Source organism: Pelobates fuscus, chromosome 7 (genome assembly GCF_036172605.1).
Source record: "Pelobates fuscus isolate aPelFus1 chromosome 7, aPelFus1.pri, whole genome shotgun sequence".
Classification (NCBI taxonomy): Eukaryota; Metazoa; Chordata; class Amphibia; order Anura; family Pelobatidae; genus Pelobates; species Pelobates fuscus.
In genome coordinates this window covers 118,070,919-118,094,933 of record NC_086323.1, presented here as the reverse complement: position 1 = coordinate 118,094,933, position 24,015 = coordinate 118,070,919, and the positions used below count along the sequence as shown (strand labels likewise).

The following is a 24,015-nucleotide window of genomic DNA, read 5'->3' as shown; positions in this document are numbered from 1 at the left end:
AGTGTACATGTATTGTGGATCAAACCAAGTGTTTGTTTATTTGAGTATCTGCTCCCCTCCAAATTGGTAAAATAAAGGCGTGCACACTCTGAAGTAAATCACACTGACACACATGTATGAAAAACTTTGGAATGTTTTAATCAGGGCGGAGCCCCTTATAAAGGCAGAAATACATCATATGCAAAAATGTAGATAACAGAAAGAATACATCTTCAATTGGTTAGGTGTTAAGTGTCTTATCTAGTGCACATCCTACGAGGCGTGATGTCTCCATCATCCCGGGATTTTACTCCGGATGTGGCCGCTATCTTGTTACACAAGGTAGTTAGTCGGTGGGAGGGGGTGCTGTAGCAGCCATTTTGAGTAGATATTGAATACAGGTGTACACAGTAAATAGACATTTTACTATCACTAATTTACATCCATAACACATATGTACGGTGTGGCTGTCACATTCAAACTGACTGAGCGAGTAGAGCAGCGAATCTGCATCAATTTTTAAGTAAAACTTGAACATTCCTCCACGGACACTATTCGGATGATCCAAAAGGCTTTCGGGAATGATGCATTGAGTGCAGTGCAAAAAAAGTGTGGCACAAACGCTTCAAAGATTGTTAAGAATCTGTTGAAAGATTTGACGCCCCGAGATTTTCTGGCTATTCCCAAAACAAAAAACACCTTGAAAGGGGAAGAACTTTCAGACCGTTGATGAGATTCAGGTCATTACGATGAGGCAACTGATGGCAACTCCAACAAAGGATTTTGCAGAGTGTTTCGAATCAGTGGAAGAGATGCTGGGAGAACTGTGTGAGGCCCCAAGGTGCCTACTTTAAATGGGGACTAAGGTGTCATTGTCCCATGTGCAATGTTTCTTGTATCTTTTTCAATAAATGTCTCCATTTTTCATATTACATGGCTGGATACTGTCCAGACAGACCTCGTATATATCTGCTGTAATGGGATAGAAAACCACTTGCTAAACAGTTTTAGAATAGTACACCAATCAACCTCATCCAGTGGTTGGCTGTGCCTAATAGGTATTTATTGCTTTATATAACAGGTCACCATTTTAATGGACACAATCAATAAAGTAAATCAGTAAATCCACTCCTATGAGAAGCTTTTTCTTGTAATGCCCAGAACTAATATGCTCTTCAGTAGGTGTTACAGCAAATTCTACTGTTAATTAAAGTTGAAGGAAATATTTTATTGCAAATTTTAGAAAATGCATTTCTTTTGTTTTTTTGTTCCACAAATTATGAACGTTAAAAATATTTATAAATTGTTGGGCATAAAGTTTATCTTGGCACATTTTTATTTTTATTTTTTTTTTTAACAAACCAACACGTTTTTACAGTTTTTTACATACCGGAAAAAAAAAATACCAGAAAACATACAAAAAAATCCTCTGACAAGACTTGCATTTTAAATTTATATTAGATCTTGTACATTTTCCCTCATTTGTTCCATGACTGTGTGATGTACCAAACAGGCACGTGTTCTCTATTATAAGCCAGCGCTACTAAAGCGCTGGGGGGGGGTGTATTTAATTGCGCATGCGCGCCGCGGACTACGGAGATTCGTGCGTACCTTTAACAGAACTCTGCGCATGCGTATTATGGGACGTGGAGACAACGCATGTGTCAGTTGCTGTGTTCCGCGCATGCGCTGTGTTGTATGGCAGCTGTAACTCGGGGTTCGGCGTAAACAGGGGCAACCGTTCATTTTGCTCTAAAGCTGTGCGGTGTTATCGTATCGGGGTTTTGGACTGTCATTGCGGTAGGACCTCTCCTCCATGCTGGGCGTCCCAGGGCTGTGGTTGCTGTAGCTGCGTTGCTGGGCTGAGTGTGCTGTAGTTGCTGTGCGTTGCTAAGGAGCTATCTGCTAACATGGTGAAGCTGTCAGCCAAGTGTATAGTAGCAGGTGAGTGGGAGAGCTATCCTTCTGTGCTGACCTGCTCAGCCTGGGCAGAGACTGGGGCTGCAAAGTGTGGACTGGGGTGTATTGGCAAACTCAGCAAATACTTCCTTTAGGAGGCATCTGGAGTGTTAAAATATATATATATATATATATATATATATATTAAAAAAAAAAAAAAAAGGAATGTTTACTAAACGGTGAATTAAAAAGCAAATTTGAAATGGTTGAAATAGCCAAGCTGTGGCCATCGCTGAGCTAGCTTTGTTTTCATTCACATCTCATACTTTAACTTAAACTTTGTAACTCGGTTTTCAGTAGGTTCGAATCTGGAATCTGGCCGATAAGCCACGCTTGAGCTTTATTCATTGTACTTTGAATTATAGCAACTTTAAATAGAAAATTTTAAATGGGAAATTGCAGACACGCCTACCCAAGCTGTGTCTGTAGCTGGGTTGGAGTTGGAGAATTTATATAAATCAGCTGTTTTTGCCCAAATCTTGCTTTTCATATTTTAATTTGCTACAATTCCGAGGTTAGTGAATAAGCCTCTGTGTCCTGTGATGTCTTGCTTACCCATACAAACAGTAAGTACAAAGGGAATGATTCTGTTCATTACTAATGGCATGATTGTATATAGAATTCTCACTGACTGGGTAGATCTACAAAGCATTGTTTATGATTACCATGGACATATTTTTCATTGCCCCAAGTTTTTACGTCTTTCTAGGAGAAACAAATCTAAATATACACTAATGCCCTTTCTTTAGTAGTTTAGCGACCTATTGCACAGCAGTTTCATAGTTTATGGGTGTTACATAGAACTCACTTATTATAAGCAGATTTAGCAAAGTAAAACCGATTCCTACTGACATGAGTATGCAGTCTGTTAGATTATATTATATTTTTTTATTTGTTTTTCTTTTCTCATTATAAATATTTCCTATACAAGTATTTCCATGACAACCATAAACAGAGTTTCAGAGCACCAACCTATGGGTGTGCAGCTCTCTATAGCAAGTTTGAGTCATGGTAGTGCAAAAGACAAATATACAAAAGGATTTATTCACTAAAGCAGGACATTTGGAGAACTATGTGGGAATTTGTATGTTTAAAGGACCACTATAGTGTCAGGAAAACAAACTCGTTTTCCCAGCACTATAGTGCCCTGAGGGTGCCCCCACCCTCAGGGTCCCACTTCCGGGCTGAAGGGGGTGGAAGGGGTTAAATTCTTACCTTTCTCCAGCACTGGGCTCCCTCGGCGCTGGGGACTTTCCTCCTCCTTCGGTCGTCATTGGCTGAATGCATATGCGCGGCAAGAGCCACGCGCACATTCAGTCAATCCATAGGAAAGCATTCTCAATGCTTTCCTATGGACGCAAGCGTCTTCTCACTGAAAATCACAGTGAGAAGTGCGGAAGCGCCTCTAGCGGCTGTCAGTGAGACAGCCACTAGAGGCTGGATTAACCCATATGTAAACATAGCAGTTTCTATGAAACTGCTATGTTTACAGTAGAAAGGGTTAATCCTAGATGGACCTGGCACCCAGACCATTTTATTAAGCTGAAGTGGTCTGGGTGCCCATAGTGGTCCTTTAAGGCCTAAACAGACAAACTCAAGAATTATTTTTTTTCCCCAAGCTTGTCCATTCTGGTTTGATAATTTATTCTTCACTCTTATCAGTTTCATGAATAAATCACAATTACATAGGCAAAAGGGTCCCATGTGGTCAGAGTGGTATTACATCGACATTGTGAGAGATATTTTCCCTGATGTAGGTTGCCTCGATTTACTATTGTTCGTTAAGCTTTTGAAAGGATCAATCTGTTAGAAAAATAATTTATGTACACAAATTCCCATAGTTTTTAATAGTGGCTAATGTGGATAAATTATTTGAAAAGGTTTTTTTCTCTAACAGATCGTGATTATTTGAAAAGCTTGTCCAAAAATGTTAAATCAAGGTCATGGTTAGAAAGCAAATGTATTTCAAATTTTATGCTAAAATACCCAAATTAAAGGTCACTGTGTTTTCAGGTTGTCTTAAAATTTTAAATTCATTTTGTATGCCTGACCACTCAAACTTTGCCGAACATCACCTTTGTTAATGGTTTTTATAAACTTTAGTAATCAAATAGTTCCACATATTGCTGTATCTTTGATATTTAAGATAGATTAAGCTTTAAAATCAATAGCAAGTAAAATGATTTGCTTAATTTTTTAATTTTAATAAAACTATTTTTCCAAAATTAGCTGCAAGTGTTTTGTTTTTTGCTCTATTGTCCAGTCCACAAATCCAGTAGAAGCAGGTAACTTTATAGGATTATTCAAATGGTTTTCAGCTAATCCGTAAAAATGTTTGGAGTAATGGTAGCTTCATGTTAGGTACATTGCTGCATAGTAACACCTCTAGTGGCTGTCACTCAGACAGCCACTAAAGGTGCTGCATAATGTGCCACACTGGCGTTCAGAGTCTCCACGCTCTGTATGGAAATGCTGAACGATCCCCATAGAGATGCATTGATGCAAGGGGAAGCTGATTGGCGTAGTGCAGCGTTTTGCCATGCATGAGCAATAGCACCAAAATGATTTCCTATGGGAAAGCATTGAATTTGCTGATATCATCAAGATTGATCATTCCAGTCATGGAGGCGGAGCCAGACATGGAGAGACCAGCACTGCGTGGGAGAAAATGTGAGTAAAATCACCCTTTTTACTGCGCTCTGAAGGGGGCTGGTTTCCTAAACAGTCACTTCAGGCTACATTTTTAAGAAAACATGTTTGTATTCCTGACACTATAGTGTTATTTTAAAGTACACTACCTAACATGAAAAATGTTGAGTAAATGGTTATTTAACTAAATATTTTAAACAAATAAGTGGGTGACGGTGAGTCACAATAAATCAAAGAAAATATTTCAATAAATAAACACATTTTTAAAACTAGTTTTCCTTTAATGGGATCCTAATATACAAATATACTCTAGGCAGCATTTGATTAAGAATAGAGTATGAAAGTGCATCTAGTGGCTGTCAGGAAGACCACCACTATATATGTGTTTAACCCAGCAAAGAAAACATTGCACAGTTGAAACTATAGGGCCACTGCCCTCTGACCACTTTTTTGAGGTGATGTGGTCTGGTACGTTTAGTGGTCCTTTAACCCACAGTTTTTAAAGACACATTGCAGGCTGGACTCTTCAATACAATGTGTATATAACAATTCTCATTAGCATGGCTCAGACTTTCAAGTTCTCTGTTCTTAGCCAGTCCTAAAATCCTAGCTTCCACCTCAAAAGTTTTAAATTGAATTGATGGTGCTCGTACAGAGGCAGTGGATGAATGTATGGCTTGACCATATGCCAATAGAGATAGGAATGTATCTGCAACCCTTTCCCTCCTCATGTTACTACACTGCTGCTAATTTCACCCTATGCCATTAGCTCACCCAGTTCATTAGCCAACCCTACTTTCCTTGTTACTTCTAACCAATCACCATTTATTTAAGACTTTTCTTACTTTCAAACTTACTGAGTGTGAGCCTTCACCTTTGATGTACAGCGGAGTGAGAGACTTGCACGGAGCTGTTTTAAATTACTATTAATTAGTACAAGCCGCAAAGAAAGTGATGAGAGCAAGATGAAACATGGCATTGTGCTGCTTTAATCTATTTTTTCCTTCTTGTCTGAGCTCTGGTCCAGGAGCATTCAGGAACCAGGAAACAACTGCCTGCATCCTCTCCCTGCCAACGTAAGCCATCAATCCAGGTCTCTTCATCATGATTCATTTTCACTTGCCCATGCGAATGTCCAATTGGAAATGTTGAGACCTATCACAAGTATCGCAGATCAGAAGGGGTAGTTCCACTTAAAGACTGTACATTCCAACTTTCTGAGTTGAAAGCAGATAATACAAAGAGATGAGGTAGAGCTGCGCCAGCGGAAAAGTAAAATAGTCCAAAAGAGTCTCACTAGAGCAACAATGCTTGATGGGATATAGATGAGTAGTTGTTTCAGTAGGGGGTGCATCCTAGTGTCTCAGGCTATTCACATATGTGAAAGACAGAGATACAGGAACAACCAGTAGTGTGATACGTTTAAAATCCAAAGGGTAAAATAGTAGTAGAAGGTAGAAAACTCACATTTAACCCCTTAAGGACCAAACTTCTGGAATAAAAGGGAATCATGACATGTCACACATGTCATGTGTCCTTAAGGGGTTAAAAGAGCTATGGCCAGCTCTGGTGTGAAGAGCGTACAACGGTATAATCCCCGCTGCTGGGATGTGTAAAGGAAATGCGTCTATCAGCTCCGTCTGGTCATCCAAAGCTCCAGGGGAACCAAGAAGAGGTGACAATAGTGCTCTCAATTTGATAAAAGTAACTAGAATAATACTTGCAGGTATAGAGCAGAAAATACTGCTCCTTTAATAAAGCGTTGGTGGTATGATCCCCACCTGGGATTTCTTTAAGTGCAGGAACAATAATAAAAAGCCAGGAAAGTAAAAAATAGTAGAAGTGCATAAACATACAATAAAAAGAGAATTGGCACAGTAAAGTAACCAAAAACCTTTTAATAGATCTAAAATACACAATTTAAAATAACCATTACGCGTTTCACCAAAAATGCTTTCTCAAATGGCATAAAAGTTACTTTACTGTGCCAATTCTCTTTTTAGTGTAGCTTTATGCACTTCTACTATGTTTACTTTCCTGACTTTTTATTATTGTTCCTGCACTTAAAGAAATCCCAGGTGGGGATCATACCACCGAACCCTTATACAGAGGAATCAATATGCTGAGGTTTCTGGTACCACAAACTGTTCAGAATACCACTTCCCTGCCATATTTATCCTACCAAATTACTTTAAGGCAGACATTTCCTAATCTTATTACATCTGCAGAAATTTGTATTCTCCGTTACATCGATGGGCAACCTTTGAATTTGTTTTGGTTGTCGGACTACAACTTCCTTCATCTGAAGCTTGTGACTGTTTAATATTGTTAGAAGTTCTAGTCCCACAACAGCCACAGGTTTCTTACCCTGTGTTTATTTTTATACATATATTGACAAACTGTCGTGTTTTTAGCTCTCTTCCTGAATCACAATCATGTAGTCTTTTAGCTGAAAGATGAATTGTACCAACTCAACATGATTTGTGATCCTGAGGAGAATAGAGGCCAACTTGAGGCACTCCAATAGTCAGGGCATTCTGTTTTTTATGACAAAAAAAATCATTTACTTGTCTAAAGTGGTCATGAAAATAGCAATGTTGTGTAGCAATGCTTTGATTATACACATTATAATGTTGTGTATAAAGCACACAATACCACACCACAGGGTACGTGATTACACTGCTAGAGAAATTGCAAGTTTTGAGTGTGTGAGCTCTGAATGTCTTTAAACAGACAAGAGAGCGGCAGAATTACTCTTCATAATTGCAGACCCCCGAAGAGTTTATTGTGCTTGTATTAAGGAATGAGAGAGACCTTTATTGGCAAAGAAAATGCCGCATGGAGTTGCAGTTTCAGAGTGTAAGCTTGTAGACTGAAGCCGTTTCCAAAGCCAAACCACGCAATGATGAATTTTGTTTAAGGAAATGACATCAAATTTTATTTTTGTTTTATATTTTTTGGTGATTCTTAACATTCGTATCTGTAAAAGTAAATTTACATTTGCCTACTTTTTTTTTTTTTTTTTTTTACATTTTTTTTGTATTTTATTGAACATTACTTTGGCAGAAGTTTGCATTTTCAAATTTTTTAAATGCTTTTTTTTGTTTGTTTTTTAACATTCTTTATTTATTGTAATTTAAAAAAAAAAAAGGTCAGAAAACAAAGATACAAAGTATGGTGAATACACAATGAGTCCAATACTAGCCAAACATGATCCAGGTACAAACAAATTTCTCGTATAAGGAGCATATACAGTAATAACATTACAGCGAGCATATCTACCCATACATGGTTTTTAAGCTATGATAGCTGTTTTGGATCGAGACTAAATCATGAATGTGTGCCAATAATACTACTGTGAACAGGAGTGGGAAAGGCAAATGTTGCATGTTTTACAGTGAAAAAGCGATGTAAAATATGTTTGTAAATGTGTTTTGTTTATATATCCAAAGGTGTCTGTTAACAATGGTTACCCAGACATGGCACAGAAACATTGTCTTTGTATCAGTCAGGATAGTTTGAGATCTTTCCTTATAGCTTCCAAAGCCTGCAGCAAAAACTGCTTTCCCAGCTCCCATTACACTCCGACATGACCTCTTGATTTGTAGCACTAGGAGTATGGACTACTCCTGAAAGCAAGGGAAAATTCAAAGTTATCTCTCCCAATGAATAATACTGTTAAAGGGACATCTAATGGTGAATGGGTGTTCTGGCACAAAAGGGTCTAACCATTAACCTTGAGCAACAGTATTTCAGCCAATGATCGGGTAAGGTGATCCACACACAAAGACCCTTTTCCAGTGATGGACATCTTCCATAATATGGAAGTAGAAAGACTGACATTGGGGTGGGATGAGAGACGAGTATCGATTTTTAGGGAATAAAACCTTGCACTGACATTCTGTAAGTGGGTAATTGGACATGAGTAAGATTGATAGTCAGTGAATCATACCGTAGTAATGAAGGGGGGGGGGGGGGGGGTAATATCTGTTTGTGGATGGTATGTTTAAGAAAGTCATCAAAACAGAGGCAGAGATCGAGTGAAGAGAGGTATAGGCCCTAGAGCAGCAATCTCAAACTCAGTCCCTAGTCTGATGTTGCTGAACTACAACTTCTATGATTATCGGGCCATCTATACATCTATTGCGTTCAAAGAATTTTGCTAGTTGCAGACCATCAACATCTGGTCATTCACTAAAATGAGAATTCAAAGTGCCGTTCAAATTTAAGGACAAATTAGAAAACCTTGGCTATACTGTTAGTTTGGCAACACTGCCCTAATATTTGAAATTCCCTTAAAATGTTTACTTTAGTTAATAACCCTCCATAGAGTCCTCAGTGGTTCTTGAATTCCTGCTAATGGGAGGCATTATACAGTGAAAACAAACCTGATTGGACTACATGTACAACTATGCCATATGTTATGGCATATTTCACTAATTTGCCATCTTTACTAATTGCATCTCCAGTAATTCCATTGAATAGGCCAGATGTTGAAACTTCTTTCAAATCTATATAAGAGATAGATATGTTTATACACCATGCGCATCAAATTTGAATATTACAATACATGAACATTTTTGTTTTATACAAAGCAAACCTGTGTGCTTTTCCCATGAGCGTATGCATGTTGTGTGCTAGGGCCAGATACCATGTGTGTCCTGATGCTGATCAGTCTGCCTATCAAGAAGGGTATCTATTTCATGCTTCATTCTACACCCACAGGTGATTCTACAGTGGGCAAAAGCACTTTGGTCCAGCTGTTACGCAGCAATGGCAGCCATTTCCTGAAGAATTACAGCATGGTACGTGAAATGAAGGGTTTTTTGTTTGTTTTTAGACATTTTGTGTTGATTTCATCAGTAGAATGGGTGGGTTAGCTTTTTATACTTCTCTAAAAGGGAGCTCGGGATCCACACAGTTTATGGACAGGTCCGATGTAATCAGAATATACTGGTTTTAGTTGTGTTTCCTTTTTGATACTATTTACGTATGTTGTTAGTAATACAATTTGCACTCTTGACTTCCCATTGCTTATTATGTGGCCTTCAATGATTATAAAACCTTTCTTCTGCAGACAACAAACGTGGATGTTGTGATGAAAATGGTGCCGCTTTCTGATACTGGGGACAGTGTTGTAAGTAATCATGATATTTATGTGCTCTACAAACATTTGGCCCTTTGATACTCCTCCATCACGTGCGGAGTATTCTAAAATCTCTACTCTACTCCCACCGCTTACATTATGGAATCCTCTCATTGTACCATAATCCTTCACTCTATTTTTGCAGCTCATCCACTTCACATACCCAATTTCTTACAGGTGGATGCCTTTGTTTGCAGAGGGTGAAAATGTTTTTTTTTGTTTGTTTGTTTGTTTTTTTGAGTGCATTGAGACTCGGGTGCTGAGTTTTCATATGAAACAGTGAATGCAACAGTTTTAGAGAATATGCTCTATTTACCTCTGATACCCCTTTTCTTAAATTGTAAACTGATGCTATATAAAAATAATAATGTGATACCTTTTGCAAACTGATTCACTCACCTGTTCTGAACTTATCTTTTTTTTTTTTTTTCTCTTTATCATTCCTGAAGCTGCTGGAACATTTCAGTTTCTGCTAATGGGGGTGGGATAATCACAGAGATCTGATAAAGATTGATGTTCTGTCTGAGGCAGTTGTTTGCAAATGTGTAATATCCAATTGTACGCTTATTACAGGCAGATTTCTTCTTAAACCCCCTGCTATGGGTTACTCGAACCTCCTGGCATGAATGAAATATTACTTTTATGTCTGTACCATGGTCCTCTGTACGCCCCATCACTGATCAAATTCTAATTTTCATGGGCCAATAGAATTGGGAGTAAAGTATTAATTTAATAACCCTTACTGATATAGTACCCAATGCAGTTTTGTATCTAGAAACCCAATATTGTAAATGTCTCATATTTTTGCCTGGATATTGGACTTCCCTTGTTCACTATATGTTTTGTTTATATAGGAACTCTTCCTCTGTGACAGTCCTGGCAAAGCAGTGTTTTGTGATATGACAGAGACACTGGTAAGATTCCTTCCTCACATTCTAAGCAAGAATAATGTCAAATAAACAGTATTTTTTAAACATCAGTAATGATAATCTCAGTCAGGGGAGGAGCGGCAGCAGAGACTCCAGCATGGTGGGGGACTAAAGGTAAGTAATTAAGCTTTGTTTTAATTAAGGGGGCCCTGAATATAAATCATTATTATAACACTCAAACGGTAGGAATATTTGTTTGTCAGAGGGAAGAGTAAAATGAATTCCCTTGTAATGGTGTGATATAATTTTTTTTTATGTTAAAATAAGTACCCGTTCTATGACAAAATCATCTTCTGCTTGCCTTGGTAAGGATGGAGAGGAGAAATAGCAGATTTGTTTTGTGGTCTTCCTGAAGAATTGTGTGCAAGGAAAGCCAGCACGATGATGAATTAGAATAACTATCTCAAAGGAAATCACCAAAAAAAGCAACGTCTAATATAGTGAGAACATTTTATGGAGAAACCCCATAATAGACATTTTATGGAAAAATCTAAAAATTAACCTTCACCGCAGAGAACGCTATAAGGTCCGGCATAGACTATTATTATAGCAGGGTATATTTTCACTCCCTCTCTTTCCCTCCGTTCACTGATTAGCCACAACATTAAAACCACTGACAGGTGAAGTGAATAACATTGATTATTGTTACAATAGATTAGTGTTCAAACTCAAGGAAATCAGTCTAGATGAAAATGCTTGTTCTTGGGTAGAAAACAGAGCACAAAGAGTTATTAATGGTAAATTTTCAAGCTGGACAGAGGTGGCAAGTGGTGTCCCTCAGGGGTCTGTTCTGGGACCCCTTCTATTTAACATGTTTATAAATGATCTTGAAGACCGCATTGAAGGTCATGTTTCAGTGTTTGCAGATGACACAAAACTCTGTAAAATAATACAATGTGAGCAAGATATTACTTTGCTGCAGAGGGATTTAGATAGACTGGGGGACTGGGCACTCAAATGGCAGATGAAATGTAATGTTGAAAAATGCAAAGTTATGCACTTTGGCGTAAAGAATACACAAGCAGCGTATACCCTTAATGGAAGCGAATTAGGGATAACCACACACGAAAAGGACTTGGGAATTGTTATAGACAACAAATTATGCAACAATGTGCAATGTCAATCAGCAGTGGCCAAGGCCAGTAAGGTATTGTCGTGCATGAAAAAGGCATTCATTCTCGGAACGAGAATATCATTTTGCCTCTTTATAAATCACTGGTAAGATCACATATTGAATATGCTGTGCAATTTTGGGCACCTGTTCTAAAGAAAGATATTATGGCACTAGAAAAAGTGCAGAGGCGGGCTTCAAAATTAATAAAAGGAATGGAACATTTCAGCTATGAAGAAAGGTTAACAAATTTAAACCTATTTAGTTTAGATTTGATAACATTATACAAATCTATTCGGGCCAATACAAACCATTGTGTGGAAATCTATTCACAAACCGGACTTTACATAGGACACAAGGTCATGCGTTTAGACTGGAAGAAAGATGATTTCGTCTAAGGCAAAAGAAAGGTTTTTTTTTTTTTTACTGTAAGAACAATAAGCATGTGGAATTGTCTGCCTGAAGTGGTTTTATCAGAGTCCATACAGATGTTCAAACAGCTACTAGATGCATACTTGCAAAAACAGAATATTCAAGGATATAATCTTTCAATGTAGGGTAATAACTGCTTGAGCCAAGGATAAATCTGACTGCCATTCTGGGGTCAAGAAGGATTTTTTTTTTCCTAGCTTGTTGCAAAATTGTGCTTCAAACTGGGTTTTTGCCTTCTTTTTGGATCAACAGCAAAAAACAAATGTGAGGAAGGCTGAACTTGATGGACGCAAGTCTCTTTTCAACTATGTAACTATGTAACAATGGCACCTGTCAAGGGATGGGATATATTAGGGAGCAAGTGAACAGACAGTTCTTGAATTTCATGTGTTGGAAGCAGGAAAAATGGGCAGAAGAGATCTGAGTGACTTTGACAAGGGCCAAATATTGATGGTTGGACCACTGAGTCTTCAAAACAGCAAGTCTTGTAGAGTGTTCCCGGTATGCAGTGGTTAGTACCTACCAAAACTGGTGCAAGGAAGGACAACTGGTGAACCGGAAAAACAAATTCTCCGCATTAGGCCTCCCCATAGGAAAGCATCAGTAGCATCATTGAATCAATGCTTTCCTACAGGGAAAAATCTGACCCTGGGTGTCCTCTTGCAGAGCGTGAGGATGTCCAGCATCAGATACCGGAACAAAGGTCCGTTTCAATCCAGGAAGCCCTCTAGTTTCTCTGAACTGCAATGTTTAACATTTGCAGCAGTAAGTGCAAAAGGAACACTGCACCAAGTCCACTTCAATGAGCTGAAGTGGTCTGGGTGCCTACAATGTCCATTTAACATGTTACCTAGATGTGCAGCTTTCCCAATTTGCTCTAAAAGCTGTTTGTCCTCATCAATATTAACCTTAGGTGGTTTATAACATATCCCAACCAATATGATTTTCCTTATTTTGCCCCAAGCAGATATCTATCCGTAATGCTTCCTCGTCACATGCCACTTGCTAAAAGGGGCACTATAGTCACCAAAACAACTTTAGCATAATAAAGCAGTTTTGGTGTATAGATCAAGTCCCTGCAGTCTCATTGCTCAATTTTCTTAAATCTTTGTTTATGCAGCCCTAAGCACATATGTAACTTTTATTACGATTACATACCCTCCTCTGTTCTGATCCTCAACCTTGCTTCATCTCTACTCCCTTTGTGCTGAGCTAAAGCCCATCCATTCTGTCCTATCTTTCTCCTTTCTGTCCTATCTTCATTTTGTAGATGTATGTGTCCCTCCACCCCTACCACTAGTTTAAAATCTCCTCCAACCTTCTAGCCATCCTGGCCCCCGTTACAGCAGACACTGTTTTGGTGCAATCCATCACAGCTATAAATATTCTTCCCAAGCGCAAAATCAGCCCAGTGCTCTAAAATCCCCAAACCCTCGTTCCTACACAATGACTAGCCACACATAAATCTACCTTATCCCCCGCTGCCTTTCTACTGTTCTATTAGGGGTGGCACAGGCAATATCAGTCTTGGAGGTACCTTGAAAATACTACCTTGGAGGTCCTTTTTACGAGTTTCCTTTGAATTCCCTTAATAATCCATCCGCTCTGTCAGAGACACCCTAACGCCCGGCGGCAGAGTACAAACTGTTCGGTTGAGATGATCAGAGTGGGAGATTACCCTGTCTACTCTTAAAAATAGAGTCCCCCTACGAACAGAGACTAATAAACATGCTATACCTAGCAGCCCGTAGAGCCCTGGCTCAACAATGGATACAGCCGGAGACACCACCTTTATCCCTAGTAATGGCTAAAGTTAAAGACAACTATTTAATGGACAAAATGACAGCCCAGGTCCGCAACACCTTGACAGCCTTTAACCGGGTATGGGCACCATGGGAACAATATAACGAATGACTCCACTACAGAGCTAAGGGGTAGGGAGTAGACGCTCACCCCCACCACCGAACAACTAAAGGGCTCCTACACCCCTAAAGGAGAGGACGACTCATTCTCAAACAAGGCCAGACTGACGCAAACCAGGAATAACTCTACAAAAAAAAAGAAGAAAATAAAACCTCACTTGTACCCATCTTTGTACACATATTGTTACAATTGTAACATAATCCAATCACACATGTACATTATGTTATATCGTTAAAGTTGAAAAGAAAAAAAAAAACAGACAAACAAAAATATATAAGCTTACACCTCAGGCTTCTGCGAACACATAATTGATATGTCAATGTACTGCTATACTGTCTGTTTGACAATAAATAAAGAATTGGGGGAAAAAAAATAGAGTCCCCCTACCACCACAACCTGTCTAACTTTTCTTATCCCACCCGAACCAGTGGGCCTGTTCCCTCGGCAGTTAGAAGGAACAGCTTCCTCCAGTACAACGACTCCTGAGCTGATGCTCCAAACATCTTCACTCAAACCAGCAAATCTTTTCGGCAGCACAAAATCAAGACTGGCCAAACCTTTACCACGTGTAACTGTAACCCAGCTACGTTCCACTATTCCAGCTGTCTTATCTCCTCACCCTCCCCCCCCAACTCCACTAAACTCTAAACTCAGTGAGCAGCAGAAACTTTTCAAGATTGTCTTGTTGTGACTACTTGTTTGTTAGTCCACCTATTATATAGTGCTGATGAATTTGTTGCCGCTTTATAGATTAAAATAATGTATGTATAATATATACTGTCATAAATAGCTCAAATTACTACTTCTATTTATACATAAATGTATTCTATGTACATTCTATCTGTACATCATGCTAGCAGAATTGCCGTTAAAACGTATTGTATGGCAGAAAAACCTATTTAATAAGAGGTCTTTTTTTTATTTGTCAGTCAACTCTACGGCATAGAAGAGCCGAGTCATAGGGAGAGTAGGAGAATCTCCGTACAGGAAGTCGTTCTGCTCTTCAAGCAAAGCAAACACAGCGCATGAACTGTGGCTGCTATGGATCCTCCCTAGCCAGTGCTGCCAGCGCTGGTTAGGAAGTAAAGGTTCAAACACCAGTGTGTTGGTGGAAATGTGCTGTGCTTGGGGAAGCACACTGTTGGTGGACGGGAGTTGACTGTTATAGAAGTGGAGCACCTACAAAGCTGTGGCCCCTGTCTTTTGCAAACTTATACCAGTTTACACATAGTCACAATTTATTACCAGATAACAGTCCAGCTGGAGCATACCTGACTTGCTATGATGAGTAGGGATACGTGTCCATTAACGGGGTGTTCATGTTCCTGCTTTCTGTGATGCTCATGCTCGATTGTGCTCATGCTTGGAGGTCTTAACATTTAACAGGCAGGGGGATGTTGGAATACCAGTTTAGGTTATGGCATCCTCTGCCTGCAACATGAATAGATGTTTGTATGGGCGCTAGGGTTACATGGCGGTAACCCTGCACACCTAGCAGCTAAAACTCTTTGCCGGGTTGCATATTTTTTGCAGTGCAGAGGGAGGGGGACATAGTGGAGGTAGCGCTGTGGTAGGGGGAGGCTGGGGAGCCACTAATCGGTACTGACCCTGGACAAGAGCGACTCTCTGGTAAATTTCCAGTGGGCCAGTCTGGTTTTGCCTGTGACTTACACAGACTCCCTACACACTTCCAGTAAAGAGATTGAGTTTTTACGCTACCTTTATTGCACAATGTGTTTAATTTATAATTTACTTTGTTAATAGTCCAGAGCCTGTAGGAGCCTCATGTGTGATTTATAGTTCAATTAACAGGGCAGGAGATAAGAACTTTTAAAGTAAGCAAACTGTGCTGTTAGATCTGATAACTAAATTATTTTTTTCATGTTGGCTGTGTATGTCACAGCCTCGCAAGGCGTGCTTAGGGCTGCATAAACATAAGCAAAAGTTATTTAAAGAGGCACTGCAACCATTAACCTTGTGTTTTAAGAACCTCCCTCTAGTTAAAGTAAAAAAAATAAAGCATAAACTTACCTCTGATCCAGTGTGAATTAAAGTTCACCCGCAGCCTGACCATCCTGTGCCGATGTCTCTCCCCATAGTGGGAATGGATGTAAGGAAAGGGTGTGCTTAAGGGAGGACTCTCATGTTTACACTACCCAATTCACAAGTCTTGGGTCAGAAACAGCAAAAATAGGAAATGTGTTACAAGACCTGATTGGCCAGGCTTATAAGAAAAATAGCACAAAACTGTAATTCTAGCTTAGGCATTCTAGATCAGGATAAAATAAATACTGAAGATACAATTGATGATAAGACTTTATGTAAATTCTTTGGGGCACTCTAATTAGTCCATGTCACCCCTACCCCAAAAAAGTCTGGGGATGTGGTTGCAGTGATCACCTGAATCCCATGGAACCGGAAATGACGCTAGGTGTCGTATTGGCATAAGTAGGGGGTCGCCATAAACCTGCAGCGCTCCTTCCAAACTGGAGTCACATAAGTGTCTTTCTCCTGATCGGCTTGGTTGGGAAGTCAAAGTTTAAGGGATAATTGGGATGGCAGATGAGGACTGCCGGACCAGTGTATCGAGTGGGTAAAACGCAACAAGGACATGGGTGGCACAGAGGGATGTGCCGCCATTTGATGCTTGTCACCAGCATGGTGCACCTGCTGATGTCAGACGTCCAATATACACAATATTGACAAAATATGCTCCAGTGACAATGCCAGCGATGTAAATATACCAGAGGGGTTAAACGCTGCATGTGCTACTTTTCATAGTGTGATGTTGCACATAGAGGCTCCAGGAACCACAACCACTTCAAATCACTGAAGTGACCATGGTGCTTGGAGTATTAATATGACTTCATCTAGAACCAAACACATGTTGGCCGTTACCAGTCTACTTCCAAAGGACTAATTACCTAAAGTGATTGCAAGGATAATTAGGACCCACAAGCTATTGAATTACTAGAAACATAACCTGCCTCTCCCAGGATGGCCAGAGTATATTTAAAGATCTTGTGAGATATCGGCAGATGCTATCTTTGCAATTATGGCAATTTCTTGACAATGATGTCTGTTGACCTAGACTCACAAACTATGTCTTGCAGATGTTCTTGCTGCTACGTTTGCCAATTCCATGGCTGCATCAAATATTTTTAAAATCTCTGTATCTCCAGACTAATTAGCTCTTTTGTGCCTTTACTACTGCATTCTCATCATAAAAACCTATAATTTTTTTTAAAAACTGGTCCAGAGATGGGAAATCAGATCTCACATGTATTTTACTTCATTTATGTGTGTTTGTGTGAAAATATTGTAGCAGAATGAACCTCGGGACATCACCTTTATTCCTGCTATAGGCTGTCCGTATCTTTTTGTCTGCTATGTTTTGTGCTTATAGTCCATGTGTTGGACAGATTCCCCCTGTCTTAGGATTACCTTGCTTTTTACCCTGTTCGTCTGGCTGTTCGGGAAATACTATTCACCTTGCATGCTAACACTGTCTTGTTCGACAACCGAACAAATTACCGAACGCCAGACCATCCAAAAGTGGAGGGTGCCGCTCATTAACCCAAGTAACCCTTGTTCACACCTCCACAAACCGCAACAACACGAACATTCTAAGCAGTCGGCTGCGTGGCCGTTCATATGTGCGAATAGAGACAGTGGTGTTTGGTCATCGAGTCTATGGAACTAAAATCGGACACTCGACAGCACGAACACCGCTGGGACTTCCACCTTTGGTTATGTTCGAGGGGATTCAGACGAACAGAGGAGTGTTCGGGGAGCAAACTCCTGAACAAGATACAAAGAACGAATGTACGCATGAACAGTTTATGCATTGGTTTTCTTATATTTGATGCTCCCGAAAGAGACCCACCACACAGCCTGATTTCATGGAACCTTTTTGGGCAGGCGCCTCGTGTTCAGTCGGTCTAAACTATACCCCGGTGACGTTTCGCCTGCGTTCGTGGAATCTGAGCGCTTTTTGGATATGTTGGGCACTCAGATGCATTCTATCCAGGGATATAGGACTTAAGGGGGTATGTTGTGGGTAAATGTATATTTTCGGGTGATTATTATGGTACATGTCCTGGACCTGAGAGTTAATGTAATTATGTTGTGTATTTAGTCTGTCTACTCTCAGGTCCAGTGGGGAATGCCCCTGGAATGTGTAATTGGAAACCCCTTGCATGGGGATTCACATAAAAGGCTGTGTGTGGCCCCATTTAAACCAGTTATACCCCCAGAGCGGAGTGTCGTCCAGTTGCTGGGGAGGAGGTGGGAGATTCCTGGATTATTGAGCCGTGCTTGGCTGTCCCTTTGAGTATTCTATTTGTTCCTCAGTGTATGTTGGAGAAACCAGCGGAGGAGAGTCCCTGCTAGGACTAGGGCTCCGCTACAAGTATGTAGGCACCCCTTGTTGTCATTAAAAGTAAATTAAAGATTTCTATATTATTTATATATATATATATATATAATATATATTTAGTGTGTGTTTATGTAAATGTATATATACATACATACACACACACACACATACCCCCTTCACTAATCACTCATTCAATGAATGCTCAAGATCTCCTGACCTGTGTGCATTATTTTGGTGTCTCAAGAATCCTAAAAGTTCAAAACACCCCACCATGACAAGTCTATATTTGAAGTTGTAGTTAAAAATTGAGATTCCCTTATGCAGATAGGATTAAAAATCCACTGCTCAAAATCTCCATGTATTCGTATATGAATTGGTTCCCCCGTATGGACAATCCCAGCACCTTTAATGTATAAATCAAGTAGGAACTGCCAGTTATTTGAAATAAAATCCAAAAGTGTAGGGTTGTACTGTATGTTGTGTCCGTTCATTTAGTTAATTGACAATGCATTTTCCATAAACCTACACTTGCAGTTGCCAGGATACATTGTGCAATACTCAATGTAATATTACTATGCATGTTCTAAATCGGGTGTCTTCAAGTAATCACCTGTCAGCCTAACTTTTATTTTATTTTATTTTTTTTATTATTTTTCTACGTAATCTGCTGCATCGTTCTATCACACATAGGCTTGCTTCATAGGCTGTTTGACTTAGACCATTCCTGAATAGAGAAGTATTTTTAGAAGTCCTGGACATACTTCTACATATCACCAATTTCTGATGGCCGCAATAAGCCCTTATTTACTGTCATTGAGGATGCTGGCCAGCTTTAGCAGTTTTTGCATGTACTGTGTGCTCCCGCCAGCCTTATTAATAAAGTAAGATTACATTCTGTAGTCACGTGTCAAAACTTCAGTTGTGAGGCTCTCCAGTGAAGAGAAGCCGTCTCTGTGCAGATTTCAGCCATGTTACAGTTGATGGGAGGGTAAAGTGTATACGGTAACTTTAGCTAATGGAATGTATGTCATTGGCAGTGTATATGATGGTATGTTTGTGTGCAGGGTTAATGCATAAGGCTTAGCAACGTGTGGTAGGGTTAATATTCTGGGTAAAGGTTTAACTCTGCACATTTAATTAGTGCTGCAGTTGTGTGTTTGTGTGTGAGTTTGGACCTGTCTGTGTGAGAGCATATATCGCAATATGGATTTGTTTGTGCGTGTGTGTCAAGAAGCATGAAACTGCTGCTGCCATGGGAGAAGATGACTTGGTCAGTTCCCCCTAGATGAATTAAGTTTGAAATTCCTTCCAGAATTGTGCCACAGTAGTGTTGATTTTGGCCAAAGGGAAAAGGAAAAACAAGAACAAATGTACTACCTTGACATGGTAAAGTGTCTTGGATATTTGCCAGAGACTCTGGTGGACATGTGTACCTACAGTTAAGTGGAAGGACATATTATTGTTCACAATGAGGTGTAGCAAGTGTCTGGCAATTAGTCCTTACTGTTTCTTATGTATAAGAAAAAAAAAACAAAGGTGAATTAAAAAAAAGACAAGAAGAATAGAGGGATAAAATGGATTACTGGTAATTTAAGTAAAACCTGCAAAATAGCATGTAAAGCGAATCGCTTTACCTGGGGAATTTCATGTGGGAGTTGGTGTCATCAAGGCTTCTTGTTTTTTGTTTAATTTTTTCTAACTTTTCAATTGTGTTATTTAGTATTCCTTAGTAATGGATTGCTGTAAACCGTGACCACACACGTTAAAATTCAATTATTGGTAAGCATAAATTTTAGTTTTTTATATAGAATCAATTAATCCGTTTTTCTGCCTGCTGAGAAATGGTATGGGCCACCCATTTGGAAGCCGTATATTTCTGTCCTTTAACAAATAGCTCTTGTATCCTATAAGGCATGTGTTGTTTACTCCGCCACATACGGAAAACATTTTGTCCTTCCAAGAACTAACACGCACTCCCTTTCTCTCTTGTATATCTATATAGAGTTATATATACACAGATCAGCCACAGCATTAAAACCACTTGCCTAATAACGTGTTGGTCCCCCTCGTGCTGCCAAAACAGCTGTGATGTGTTCAGGCATGGACTGCTCAAGACCTTTGAACATGTCATGTGGTATCTGGCACCAAGACATTAGCAGTAGATCTATTGAGTCCTAAGTTTTTTGTTTTTTTTTTTAATTCTTAATTTTTTTTGCGCAGGTGAGTACAAATATATCAATAAAACGCCACAACAGCGTACATGTGTGAATAAACAAGTGAAACTGTGGTAGAGACAATTGCGCATTTTACATTTTGTGAGTAAAGGCTTAACAATAGGAGAAATGAAATATGGTACATCTTTGAGAAGTGGCATAACATTATTATGTCTGTTACAGCAAGCATGCCATATGGTACAGCTAGAGGTCGCTTATAGATTCTGGTTGTGTTGTGGGCACCGTATACCAAAATTTACAAAAAAGAGAGGTGGAGCCAGCATTCCTGCCTTGCATTTAGCGGTCTCCCTAGACAAATGCTTTCATTGCTTTAGTAATATACACAACAGTAACAACGATATAAGGCTAGAAACAGTATTATCAGTAATATGACGATCATAGTCAGCACATTTTTTTAAAATAAGAGTCAGGTTAGGCAGGACAATCCAAATATAAGGACACCACAAAAACAATTCTATCTTTTGCACTCTGTTTTGGCTACGTAATTAGCATGCAAGGGTAACATGAGCGGTTCATGCAATAGATTGTTAATTCAGAGCATCATACGTAGACAAAATTATAAATATGAAAACAAATAACATAAGATGAACATTTTCCCCTATCGGGGTGATAATTCCTAACCTAAGTTTCATACAGGCAATGTTTGAGGATTAATGTCTGTATGGTGAGTGATGTTTAGCTAAGTTGTTCCAACAGGTGTGTTCAAGGCACCGTGAGTCCTGGGTAGTAGTGTGTAGTGGTACCTTGCAGGGGGTATCAAAGCTAGGGTAAACTCTGGTTAATTGTTAATGGGATCGTTGGACTCCGGGGCACCCCCCTAGTTTGTCAACAGCCCCCGTTATGTGTGGAGCAGGATAGAAAAAATATGTGTGAAGAGAGTCCGGCTAATAATCGGGTTCCGTCGGCAATATTGAATGAATGAAGTCACCATTCTCGGGTTGTTTCCTGGGGACCGAGGGGTAGTGATATGTGCGGGCATAGAAATGTCCCTGTGTTTAAGTTCAGGTCGTAATTGTCGCGTAGGGTGCCGCTGGTGGGCGAAGTGGCACGAACTCTGGGGCTCTGAGTCCTAAGTTTTGAAGTGGGCCCTCCATGGATCAGATTTGTCCCAGTACATCCCACAAATGCTCAATTGGTTCAGAACTGGGGAATTTGGAGGCCAAGTCAACACCATGAAATCTTATGTTCCTCAAACCATCCCTGAACAATTTTAGCAGTGTGGCAGGGTGCATTATTCTGCTAAAAGTGGTCACTGCAATCAGGGAACACCATTGCTATGAATGGGTGTAGATGGTCTGCAGTAATCTCAAGGTAGCTGGCACAAATCAAAGTAACATCCACGTGAATGCCAGGACCCAAGGTTTCCCAACAGACATTTGCCCAGAGCACAACACTGCCTTCACCAGCTTGCCTTCTTTCCTTAGTGCATCCTGCTGCCATCTCTTCCCCAGGTAAACTGTTATGGGCAAATGCAAATATTACAAGTTTTAGAATGAAATGTTGTATTTCTTAAACTGTGTACTTTGTCTTTAAGAGATATTGCAAATTGACAAGGAGTTAGAAATGGAACATATTGTTTTTCATAGATGTTTCTTTAAGCAATAACCTCAGTGCATAATATGTTTGCGCCATTTTGTCCCAGATGAATTACAATAACAATAATGCATAAACAAGCTTCAAGGCTATACTACGACTCTTTCAGTACATAATATACTTTGTTAACCCCAAGTTAATGGAACTTCGCCAAATCCGGGAATCTCTCACGACTGTGCAATTCCTTGGAATGTTTACATGTCTCCTATCTCCACAACCTTGGCTGGAAACTCCAGACTCCAAAAATAGTTGTGCTGTTATAATTCCTGATTTTCAATCAACAGCTAGCGTAACTGACAATATGGAAATTCACTGTTTTATAATACTTTTCTTATATAGTGGATGTTAAAATCCTGTCTGTCTGTTGCTTATGTGGCATGAATGTTTTCATTAAGCCATAATGCAATTTTCTTTGCATTCTTGGAATTAGACTTCAAATTTCATTGCTCTGTCTTATCACTTTTCTTTTGACAACATTTTGCATTAATCTTTTTCCTGCGCATGCATACCAAGCAGCTACAAAGAGAACATATCCCCCTGCCTGCAATCCTCTGTCCTGGAACTAATGGGCCATGCTGTGCTGGTGTATTAGGCATATCAGGGAGTTTACCAAATATGTATTTTTGTTCTCTTATGATATTTATTAAGATCCACAAAATTTCAGCATTGTATGCTAATTACAATGTACCTGGCACCTGAACTTAAAGTGCCTTGTACAAGTTCACATTAAAATCATCTCTAATGATGAAGATCTCTCTCTGAGTCTGGGCTACAAATAGCTCATTAGATTCTTGATATTTCAAGATTTGTGCCATGACAAAGTATTGTGTCTTCTCTTACGTATAAGAGGTTACCTAGGTATTTATTATTTTATAGTTAAAGCTTCCAAGTACAAGTCCCTTCGTGGTCGCCAATTTTAAACGCAGGCAGTTCCCTTATTTACTATAATGTCTTAAAGCATAGAACTTAGTAGGGCTAACCATACAGATATTTTAGCCATAATTTTATATAGTGTAAGAGATCCTCTATTTAACATATATAAATAATTGGGAATACAATATAAAATAAGGATTGTCTTGGAAGCAATAGTTTTGTCTTTTAGATATTTATTATATAAAAATATAAATATAGACATATAAAATCCATTATAGCAGAGTTTATAAGATTAAACTAAATGCTTGCAAATATCATTAATAGGTTAACATACCCTTATGAACATGTCATCATATCAGCCTCTCTGTCATTTTAAGATGGAGCAGCGTCTGTCTCTAAGTCTCTCCTCTGTTTCTTAACATTTAAAAGTACACCTATTTATACCTTAGGTGTCTCCATTTTAGGGTTACCGTAGTTCATATATGAAAAAGTAACACTTCTTTTACTTTATTCTTAACATCTATGAAAAACAATATGTTCCATTTCTAACACCTTGTCAATTTGCAATATCTCTTAAAGACAAAGTACACAGTTTAAGAAATACAACATTTCATTCTAAAACTTGTAATATTTGCATTTGCCCATAACAAAACGACGCACTTGCACCGAACCATCCAGCTGATCTAAAAAAAAGTGATTCATCAGATGAGGAAACCTTCTTATATTGATCCATGGTCCAGTTCTGACACTCACATCCACATTGAAGGCACTTACAGCAGTGGTCATCATAGGAACTCTGACCAGTCTGT

At 39.3% G+C, this 24,015-nt stretch overlaps 1 protein-coding gene across 1 annotated transcript in view; it reads left to right on the top strand.

Annotated features, from left to right (window-relative positions):
- Positions 1 to 1,631: 1,631 nt before the first annotated feature.
- The window catches only part of IFT27 (intraflagellar transport 27), a 33,374-nt gene continuing 10,990 nt past the window's right edge, over positions 1,632 to 24,015 (top strand). The window contains exons 1-4 of the mRNA XM_063427448.1: positions 1,632 to 1,923; positions 9,313 to 9,392; positions 9,665 to 9,724; positions 10,588 to 10,647. Coding sequence (XP_063283518.1) covers positions 1,890 to 1,923; positions 9,313 to 9,392; positions 9,665 to 9,724; positions 10,588 to 10,647 — 234 coding nt within the window. The 5' untranslated portion in view covers positions 1,632 to 1,889. The remainder of the gene's footprint in view (positions 1,924 to 9,312; positions 9,393 to 9,664; positions 9,725 to 10,587; positions 10,648 to 24,015) is intronic.